This window comes from Pezoporus occidentalis, unplaced genomic scaffold (assembly GCF_034315485.1).
Source record: "Pezoporus occidentalis ecotype Australia unplaced genomic scaffold, CSIRO_AGI_Poc_V1 ctg133, whole genome shotgun sequence".
NCBI lineage: Eukaryota > Metazoa > Chordata > Aves > Psittaciformes > Psittacidae > Pezoporus > Pezoporus occidentalis.
In genome coordinates, this window is record NW_026913136.1 from 781,106 (window position 1) to 792,500 (window position 11,395).

Below are 11,395 nucleotides of genomic sequence, written 5' to 3' on the forward strand. Positions count from 1 at the left end.
CTAGCAACAGCCTTATTGAATTCTGAATGTAGTGCCACAACGGTATTTAGTATGTTACACGGGCCTCTACAGCTTCTTTTTAATTTAGGCATTCTGCAAAAGCAACCAAGTAGGTTTCCTAAAGAAAATGCAAGGAGTTCATATCTTCAGTTTCAAGGGGCAACAGAAGACAGCCCTGGAAGACCTCATAGATTAACAGCTGTAACAGAGATCCCATATTCGCCACATAATAAAACTGCATAGATTCCTAAATTACCCTTTAAGACGAAAAAGAAGAAATTACAATGGCAGTATGGTAAGCAGTAAAAATTATGAGGTCATGCATAGAGAATAACATATTATTACGTTAATCTGCTCAGAAAATTGTAGTGCTTCTCTTCTCTTTCCAGAAGAAAACACAAAGAAATGTAGAATTCTCTAACATTTAAGACAACAACCAAACATACTCATGTGTGACTTTTGTTGCCGAGGGCAGAACAGCTGTAGTCCAAAGCACCAGAATAACCTGTAGCATCAGTGTCTCGCAGGCCAAGTAAGAGTAACAAATACGAGGCCTGCCAAAGACCAGTTCTGAGGTACAGCTGGCAGGACATGCCTTAGATTTCTCAACAGAAAGAAAAAGGAAGTAACCTGACTCCAAGGAACAAGGAGCAAGATGGACTGTAAGGCTGAATTTGAAATCTAAATCATCTTTCCTGTTCATACACTCGATGTGTATTAGACCCTCTTCAAGTATACAGGGTGAGGAACTTTTGCATTTGTGCTGAAATATAATTCCCCACTCACATTTTATCCTAAAATTGACCTATCACATATGAGTGTCTTTTTGCATGAGGGAGGAGCTCAGCACTATGGTTTGTAGAGTCCCCAAATTTTTTCACTTACCCAACATTTAGCACAGCATGTTTAATATAGCCAGTTCTGCTATATGCTATATACTGAAAATATCTTTTAAATTCCATAACTCTGAACAAACATGGGAAGGGCAGGCCAGGGCAGGGGAGGGGAGGGGAGAAGAAGGGAAGGAAAGGGGAAAGAGAGGAGAAAGAAGGGGATGGAAGGCAGAGGAGGAGACAAAGAGGAAGGGAGAGGAGGGGATAAAGAAGGAAGATTACAGAGAAATGTGGGGGGGAAGGGAGGACTTGTAAATATTTAAGAAATTATGACTTAAGGTTTGGGTTTTGCATTCTGAGGTGCAGTTTGAATAAATTACTCAAAAGGTGCTATTTTTGAAGTGGAAAAACAAACCAACAAAAATCTATAAAATGGGGACAAAATGGAAAATTGTAATACATGCTCAATTAAGCTTTCCTACCAATGGTCAGGGTGGAGGGGTTGTTTGCTGGTTTGTATTTTTATTTACATAATTTGTTAGAGTAACAACTTCTGAGCCACGATTTCAAAGAGTACAAGCGGTAAATCTGTGCCAAATAATTGACTTCAGCATTTTAAAATACTGGCTGGCTTCACTGTACAAAAGAAAAAAAAAAAATTTGTAATTTGTGCTTCACTTTATTTCTACATGAATTTCTCAAAGTATATATTATCAGACACAAATTTTAAAATGTATTCAACAAGTACATATTATTGATGACAGTTCAAATTAAGACTTCCATAGGACTGCAGGAGTACCAACACAAAATTCCTAGCAGTAAAGGGAAAAGACAAACTAAAGAAGAGTGCCCTCTGATGCTAACACACTTACAGTCCATAATGATATGTGCATTTTGCATTTTTAAAATGCCTGTTTATTTTGGTATATCTTTATCTACACAAGTTTATAGCTAGAAGGGTTTTTCTATTTTTATTTTTTAATGTTCACCTTTAGCTGTAGTGTCTTCTCTAAGTTTTCAATCTTCCTTTCAGCTATTTTAAGCTTCTTTCGCTCCTCTGACTCTCTAAAAGAGCTCTTTGGGGACAGAGACCTTGAACGTTTCACAGGTGGTTCCTGGAGAATAAAACAAGGACATGGTTGAACTAGTTGGAACACCAGATTATGAAAGACATGCAGAATTAAAGAAGAAGTAATTTTGAATACTAATAATGAATTATAAAAAAAAAAAAAAATCTGCATGGAATACCAGAGAAATAACAAGCAGAATTACCACAGCGCTACCACTAAAGGTTTCTCTGTGACTCGTTAATGAGAATATTCATTTACATTTACATTGTTTCTTTCAGAATAATGATGTCCCATTAGGGAAGACTAAAGGGTTATAGACTCAGAAATGCAAGAAACCTCATTACAAAGGAGGGGATAGAGGCTGGTCTAATTGCTCTATAAGGGTCCAAGGTTACACTTGATAGGACAACCAGAAACAAGAGGGAAAGGATTTTTTCCCTTTGAAATAGTTTAACACACTGTGAAGTTGAAGGAACAATATGCTTGAGGAATATAAATACAACAGACAATAGATCTTATACCATAATGACCATATGGTCATTAACTATAATGTGACTAACTAGAGACAAGAATATGTGTTTATATTATGTACAGGTTCATATAGCAATCTGGAGAAAGAATATGTAAAAGTAACACTTAAACTGGGTAGCTTTCTGTTCATTCTATGTCATATGTCCTTATGGCAAAGAAAGACCTCATCAAATTAGACTTTCTGATTTTCTTAATAACTTTGATTAAGGACAGAGATATACTAACACACACTTAATATCAATAGGGTAAAAATCTATTATGTAAATACATAAAATAAAAAAAAAAACAATATTAACTGTGATTATTGTTGTTGCACGTTGCCATTTTCACTGTAAAAGAACTGATTTACATCAAAAGGAATTGAGGATAAAGTCTTCTTAAATACTATATATTTCAACACTTCCACGATTCCACTCAATTAATCTAAAAAAAATCTTAATTAGCAACTGCAATTTTTTTTCTTTGACCATTACATTTCAGTATTAAATGTTTACAAGACACTGTATATCACATTTTCACTTCAAATGGTATCAGTTTCACAAAGGAGAAATTAAAAAAAAAAAAAAAAAAATCAGAATATAATATCATCGCATATTTAAGAATTTAAATATTGCCAAGGTGCTTTTGCTTCTGGAATGTGCTTGAATGAGATTTAAAAAATAAAAATTAAAAAACAAAACCCAAACAAAAAAAAGCCCAAACCAAACCAAAAAAAGACAACAACACCTTTTCCTCATCGCTCTGTCCTCCCCCACAAAAAAAAAACAAGACAAACATCTGGAAAGAATTTTAGGCCATTTAAAATCTGAATGCCAAATGGTATATTTTGCATATTCCTGTCAGTCCCTTTATATAACAGAAGAAACTAGAGGAAAGTTTTAATCAACACTTACAACAGTATATCCAATGTTATGGTTTTATATTGTCAGTATAACATTGTACTAAGAATAGATCTCTATGAAATATAAAGATTATCAATTTACATTTTTTAATAATTCTCAGAGATACACCCAAAGGTTTACAACAGTTCATAGACACTAATAATAATCAAAACAAATTGATTTCTTTCAGGTGTCTGAAACAGAACATCACAAGACCAACATATCAAAATACATACTCATTTTCAAAGCCCCAGATTTCTTGAATAAAATCAAGATCTTAAATAAAACTCCCATCTTGTTTCATAATCAGTGCATACCCATACTCATTTTTCTGAAAAAAACCCAGAATGTATTATTTTTCAGTAAGTGTTTCCTAGTTAAACTTTATGTTTGTATACAGAAGACTTAGAAAACACAGTATTTCTCTGAAACCAGGAATAAAAGGTCAAAGCACTCCATTTGTTGTCAAAGAGAAGGACAACAAAGGAAAAGAAGTGGACCAACTGGCACCAGACTGTTAAGAATGTAGAGACTCTACAGCAGAGTTGAGAGAAAAAAATTGCAGAAAATGTAAAATTCATAGTCTTGCTGCTTTAATCAAAGGTGATCAGATACAGTGAGTACGGAACAGTTTCTCTTTACGTGTGTGTTTGTATACATACACAGACCTCATATATAGCTATCTGGAATTGCACAGTGAATCTTTTTCACAAAACCAACAAAAAAAATAAACGAGAAACATTCTAACTATTCATGGACATGGAAATAATTCCCTGTGAGAACAGGTGGGATCGGTGATATGCATTAATAAATATTCTATTGTTTGAACATGTTTTTCCTGTTTAGTGATAAGACTAGAGGTCTGTGGAGAGAAGGAGCTGGGTCTGGGCTTTACAGCTCCACATAGGCAGTTCAAAGCCAGTCTTTGCTAAGCAGGCAAACAGTTTAATTTTCCTACTAAGACAGAAGAGTCTGCGTAGTAAAATACATTGTAATTTGATTGCCTGGAGCTGCTACAAAACTCAGTTTGGAGGGTAGTATCTGTAATACTCTTCTCACAACTGCAAAGTTTGCTGCTGTGAGATTTAAGCATTTAATTTTTAATTCAGTCCTAAAATTCTGAAGTAAATTTATCCACACCTGTATTAAATATATACACAAATTTTAATATTTTGAATCCAGTTTTATAAGCAAAGAATGCTAATCCAAGTCAGTAACAGGTAACAACAGATTTTTCATCAAATGATCCTAAAGAATGTTTACCAAACACTGAGCCAAATTGTAGAAAACTAGAAATAAACAGCCTTTGTAATATTAAAAGATATGAAACTTTGAGATGGAAGATCTAATGTAACAAGAAACTGATAAGTGGATGGACATACATTAACTGTTAACAGAGTTACAAAAAGCAGAAAAAGGAAAGATGCATCTGTCTAAACAACCTTCTTTTACCCATTTGCATCCATGAAAGAGACCATGGGACATAGCTGCAAATAGTCATGTTCTTGAATTTCAACAGGTTTAAGTTCCATGAAGTCCCAAAAGAAGTCAAAAAAAAAAAAAGAAAAGGCAAAGAAAAGGCAAAGAAAGGAAGATGGATCTCCTACTGAAAAGTCTTGGAGAACTCTTCTGCACAGACAGATCAGGTCAGTGTCTGCCAGGATATAGCACTGAAGACAGTGGACAGGAATCTCAATGATTTTTATTAGCTGAAGAAACAAAAACTTGGCTGAAGCTGGACCAGAGCTTGACAAGATTCAGGTGGGCTTTTTTAAAGAGGAAAAAATGGGAAATTCTTGATTCACTGTGTTTCAACAGGAGCTTTATCAGTATTGTAAGTTAACTCATGCCTTTTTAATATCTTGACATTAAAGACTTAGAAGAATGCTGTAGAATATATATCAATAAAAAGCAATTATAACTCCCTTGCACTGAGAAAGCTTACCTATAAAAACCCAAGGGCTGAGTTACTGAATCAGTCAGCAGAGATATGGATGCCAGTTTAATTAGGTAACAGAAATCATACATAGGTCACAAAGTTACAAAGTTTAAGCTCCAAAAAGAGCTCTAGGAAGACTGTACACATTTAACAAAGCTTTTAACTACCACATTACCTGACTCACAAAATAAGTTGTTTCTGTTACTCTGTATGACAGTAGGAATTTGTATTTCTGCAATTCACAAAAAAACAACACTAGCCTATAAGATGTATGTATTTATAAATATATCTGTATCTATATATATATAAAATTGCATTCTGCAGAACCAAACATAGGTGGAAGCATACAGTCATGCGGCCACACATCCCAATTTATCAGCCTAGTGGCAAGTTCCTGTTTTGTCCCAGACTCTTTAACACTTTTCAAATTATTTATTCTTTAAAACATTTGTGTTTTTAGAGCAGAAAGTAATCAAAGCAGTGCCATTCTGAGCAGAAGTGATTCCATGCTTACTTGTTCTTTTTGTTTCCTGGGAATGTGCATAAGGGGGGGGGTGTGAAGGGTTAACATGACAGAGATTTTGTGAAGTCAAGAGGATTACCACTGTAAAACAAGAACTGTATATTGAACATTCTTCCAGTCAAATCATGTGCTAATAGCTTTTGTCATGAATACTTTTGTCATAAAAGACTGAATAACAAGGTAGTAAGAAGATACTTCATTGCAAGGGAAAATCAGTAATTACAGCCTACTATGTTTTCTATTTTGTATGTGTATTTTGTGATCCTAAAGTGGGAATCTTGCCACAATTTTCCTCACTGTCTTGCCTAAATACAAAGGAATTGTAGCCTGCCAATTTAGTTCCCAGAAGTTTTAAAAGACACTGTATGCGCACATGAAAAAGCACACATACCAAATAGCCCTGAGTATTGAAAGAGCATGACTAGGATCTACATATCAAAAGGGGACAAGATTCCCCACAAAAGGATTTAAAAGTCTGTATTTGGTTTTAGTCAAGTGAGTGCAACTGCTTTACTCCTGACACAGTGATCAACTCATGACAAACACAGCACTCCCACTTACGTTATTCTGAGGAAACAAGAAATGACATTGTGGTGGGTTAACTTTAGCAAAGGGCCAAACACCAACTCAACTGCTCACTAATGCTCCTTTCTCACTAGAATAGGGAGATATACAATGAAAAAGCTCATGGGTTGAGAGAAAGAAATTGAGGTTGCTTACCATTCACTGCCATAGTCAGACTCAGCTTGGGGAAAATTAAATTACTGTCATTAAGATATATCTGGATAGTAAGAACTAAAGAAAATATTTAACCACCATGGTTTACCCTACCCTGGTCCCCAGGTTCAATTTTGCTCCTGACTCCTCAAACTTCCTGCTGAGCAGTGCAGGTGGATGGATAGCAGGAGCTTACAGGCAACCAATAACAGCTCCTCTTGGCCACTCTTTCCTCTTCACTCCTTTTCCCTGCTCCAGCATGGGGCCTCTCCACAGGCTGGAGTCCTTCAGCATAAACCTGCTCCAGAGCAAGTCCTCCATGGGCCACAGTTCACATCAGAAGAACCTGTTCCAGCATAGACTCCTCTCCCATGTTGTGGTTTCTGTAAGTGAATATCCATCTACTCTGGTGTGCTATAGTGTGGAGATCTGCTCCATGTTGGCTCTGTCTGTGGGCTGTAACGAAATACTTGCTCCAGCACTTGTAGCACCTTCTCTCTCTCCTCATTCTCTGACCTTGGTGTTTGGAGGGCTGTTTCTCACCTTATATTCTTCACTCTACACTGCATGTACGCATTTTGTCCTTCCTTAAATACACTTTCACAGCATGCTCCTAAACAAATGTTCTAAAATATGTCTTTTCCAAAAATGAGCTTTGAGCACAGGATATTGAGGAAGAACAAGCCATACAGTTTTGAAAGGGAAAGTTACAAAATACCAAACGTAGGAAAAGCAAGAGATTTCTAAAGAAGAGAACATGATAGAATCATAAAATAGTTAGGGTTGGAAAGGACCTGAAGATCACCTAGTTCCAATCCCTCCTACCATGGGCAGGGACACCTCACACTAAACCATCTCACCCAAGGCTCTGCCCAAACCAGCTTTGAACACTGCCAGGGATGGAGCATTCACAACTTCCTTGGGCAACCCATTCCAGTGCCTCACCATCCTCACAGTAAAGAACTTCCTTCTTATATCCAATCTAAACTTCCCCTGTTTAAGTTTTAACTCCTAACCCCTTGTCCTGTCACTACAGTCCCTAATGGAGAGTCCCTCCCCAGGATCCCTATAGGCCCCCTTCAGATACTGGAAGGCTGCTATGAGGTCTCCACGCAGCCTTCTCTTCTCCAGGCTGAACAGCACCAACTTTGTCAGCCTGTCTTCATATGGGAGGTGCTCCAGCCCTCTGCTCATCCTCGTAGCCCTCCTCTGGACTTGTTCCAACAGTTCCATGTCCTTTTTATGTTGAGGACACCAGAACTGCACACAATACTCCAGGTGAGGTCTCACAAGAGCAGAGTAGAGGGGCAGGATCACCTCCTTTGACCTGCTGGTCACGCTCCTTTTGATGCAGCCCAGGATACGGTTGGCTTTCTGGGCTGCCAGCGCACATTGCCAGCCCATGTTCATTTTCTCATCAGCCACCCCCCCCCAAGTCCTTCTCCTCAGGGCTGTTCTGAATCTCTTCTCTGTCCAACCTGTAGCTGTGCCTGGGATTGCTCCAACCCAGGTGTAGGACCTTGCACTTGTCATGGTTAAACTTCATAAGGTTGGCATCAGCCCACCTCACAAGCGTGTGAGGGTAAGATGGTCTCGAACCAGATCCTCTCCTAATGACGGTCCACCCTTGCAGACTATACCAGCACAGAAGCATGTTCATAGTTGTAACCTTGATTCAGAAATCTCTTCCAAGTTTTCAATATTCTACACGCGTGCAATTAAAAAAAAAAAATTGATAAGGAAGAGGCTGAACACACTAAAACCATCATGGCTTTGGCTAATTTAATAAATCAATTAAAGCCGCAGAAGTGTTTATGGAACTATTTCAGTAGCTACAGCTTATTGTTACTGTTATGTGGTGCCTAAATTTAACAGCAAGTCCAGTTCTATGCTGAGTAATAAATATTTGAAAGTATAAACTTCAAACAGACATTGCTGTTATTCTTCATGAAAAAAATACTACACGATGCTTAAAACCACAAGAATTTGAAAAATGCCCCCACCTTTTTAATTTATAAAGTTACAATTTATATTATTCCCTTTTTCATTCCAAAGAAAGATGTTCATTCTGATAAACACCACAAAATATCTGATAAATATTCACTTTAACAAATCTAAGAATTTATCATTCAAATATTTCATTTAATTAAGAATCCCTTATTCAGTATTTAATAAGGTAAAACCTTCTACTCCCAACAGCTATTTTAACAAGTCTTTGGCAGATAACACAAGAACCATTCAAACAAGCTTCCAGAATTATAAGCAGCATCAACAGATATTAAAATTATTATCTGGACCCTTGAGCAAAAATGTTTGGCTTTACCAGACTGACTTAGACACAAATACACAAGACAATAACACTATCCCACCTCATGCTTTTTTTCAGTCCTTATACTGTTGCTTTCCAGAGTTTCTGTAGTGTACAAATTACGCTTTGCTAGGTTAAGATTTGCTTTTTCAATTTTTCCTGTAAAAGCTCTATTTCAGATTTTTGCATTGTAATAAGACACTCTAGTTCACTTAAGTAAGGCTGTTGAAATATGTAGAAAATGATAGTAGATTACAAACAAAAAAAAATCAGAAGCATACCGAACTATGACACAAAACTGAGTGGTGTAGCTGACATACCCAAGAGACAGATGCCATCCAGAGGGACCTGGACAGGCTTGAAAGTTGGGCCCATGGAAACCTTATGAGGTTTTACAAGGCCAAGTGTAAGGTCCTGAACCTGGGTTAGGGCAACTCCCAGTATCAATACAGGCTAGGGAATGAATGAATTGAGAGTAACCCTGAGGGGAAAGACTTGACGATATTGGTGGATGAAAGATTGGACATGCGCTGGCAGTGTGCACTTGCAGCCCAGAAGGCCAATCACATCTTGCGCTGCACGCAAAGGTGTGTAGCCAGCAGGTCAAGGGAGGTGATTCTGCCCCTCTGTTCTGCTTGGTGAGACCCCTCCTGTGGAGTACTGTGTCCAGCTCTGGAGTCCTCAATACAGGAAAGATCTGGACCAGATGAAGCAGTTCTCAGAGGTAGAGCTACAAAACCAATCAAAGGGACGGAACACCTCTCCTCTGAGAAAAGGCTGAGAAAGCTGGGGTTTTCAGCCTGGAGAAGACTCCACAGAGACCTTACTGCTGCCTTTAAATACTTCAAGGGGGCTTATAAGAAAGATGGGAGAGACTTTTTAGCAGGGCCTGTTGTGACCGGATGAGTGGTAATGGTTTTAAACTAAAAGAAGGGAGACTCAGGCTGTTTTAAGGAAGAAATTGTTTACAATGAAGGTGGTACAATACTGGCACATGTTGCCCAGAGAAGTGGTGGATGCACCATCTCTGGAGACATTCCAACCCAGGCTGGATGTGGTTCCGAGCAACCTGATCTAGCTGGAGATGTTCCTGCTCATTGCAGGAGGTTGGACTAGATGACCTTTGAAAGTCCTGTCCAACCTAAACTATTCTATGACTGATTATATGATTTGGCTAAAACTGCCTGGACAAACAGAACATTACCAATATTACAGGACCATGTAAATAATTCTGGTTTTGTTAATGACTCATAATCAAAACCAGGCCCCAAAGTGTTAAATAACATTTTCACACTAGCACCAGCACTACATTTTCCAAACCCAAGTTTACAGTCTTAACAATGGCTGTTCCATAAAGATGTTTCTTCTGCAGCAACCTATTCTACTGTGGTATTTTGCACATCAAATGCTGTCAAAATTTCTTGACAAAGGTTGTTTTACTTCCTAGACTGCTCCTGGTAAATTTCGAGTTGGCATCACTAACCCATCAAATGTGCGGAATAAAGCCCACTTAACTGCATATTCTGTCAATAAAGATATTCTTAATTAAAAACTACCTCAAAAAAGTACCTCTTTATGTAAACCTACAACTGGTCTCCAATATATCTATATACTCAGACATCACACATGTTGTGGTTAAACTGAAGACTTACAGAAAAAATGAATGGTGATTCTAGATCACAGCGTTACTCAAGGTAGGTATGACATTTCGTGATGCCACTGAATTCCAGGACCCTTCCCAGCTATCAATAAATTCACAGCAATCCCTTCGTACAACAAAACACCGCCACACACTGCTCACCATGGCTGTGCTACAAAACCTGTCCAGACCAAAATACAATTTCATTGGTACCAGCTATCTTTAAGTCATATCCCCAGTGAGAGAGACCTCATGGGTGTACACATGACCAAGAGTGGTCAAATTACCATGGCATGATAAATTACTCCTTTTAGATGTGTTTTCATTAACTATCTGTGCTCATACCCCACTGCATTACAACCACAAGGCAAAAATCTGTTAGATTAGCATAAGTAACAGCAGTATGCCTGTTCTGGCAGTCTATGGCAATCACAAAGTGAAATGCTTTACTGCAAACCTTCTCCACAGTGCTTTAAGGCTGTGGACAGACAACACCAACCTTGCAACAGCTGTGCCAAAGATAATGCAATTCCCAGATGGTCAATGCATCCAGGCAGCTGGAAGTTAGCACCCAACGCTATTGCTGAAAGAAAGGATGGCGTAAATACCTTCCCACATTGATGCATAATAAAAGGGCAGGTTAGTTTAAAAAGTCAGTGCAAGTGGCTGGATTTGACCCAGATGACCTGTCATTGCACTGATTAGGACAAACCCATGAAAGCCCTATTGCCAACAGCGCAACCGTAAAGACAAGTTAGGAAACAGTAAATACTTCAGTCAACAAAGCTTGATTCAGAAGGCAACCTTAGTGAGACTGACTAGAAGTCTTTCCCTAATTAGCAAAGTTCTGACAACCTGACTTGCTTGCAATTGTTTTGAACATATTCTTAAGATACATACTCATTTCAGTAGAGAGCAAATAATCTGGTACAATTATCACTTGTTCCTACTATT

The 11,395-nt window shown here is 38.0% G+C and overlaps 1 protein-coding gene across 1 annotated transcript in view; it reads right to left on the minus strand.

Annotated features, from left to right (window-relative positions):
• The window catches only part of CNTLN (centlein), a 188,197-nt gene that overhangs the window by 95,165 nt on the left and 81,637 nt on the right, over positions 1 to 11,395 (minus strand). Inside the window, exon 10 of the mRNA XM_062608993.1 lies at positions 1,823 to 1,948. Within this exon, the coding sequence (XP_062464977.1) occupies positions 1,823 to 1,948 (126 nt within the window). The remainder of the gene's footprint in view (positions 1 to 1,822; positions 1,949 to 11,395) is intronic.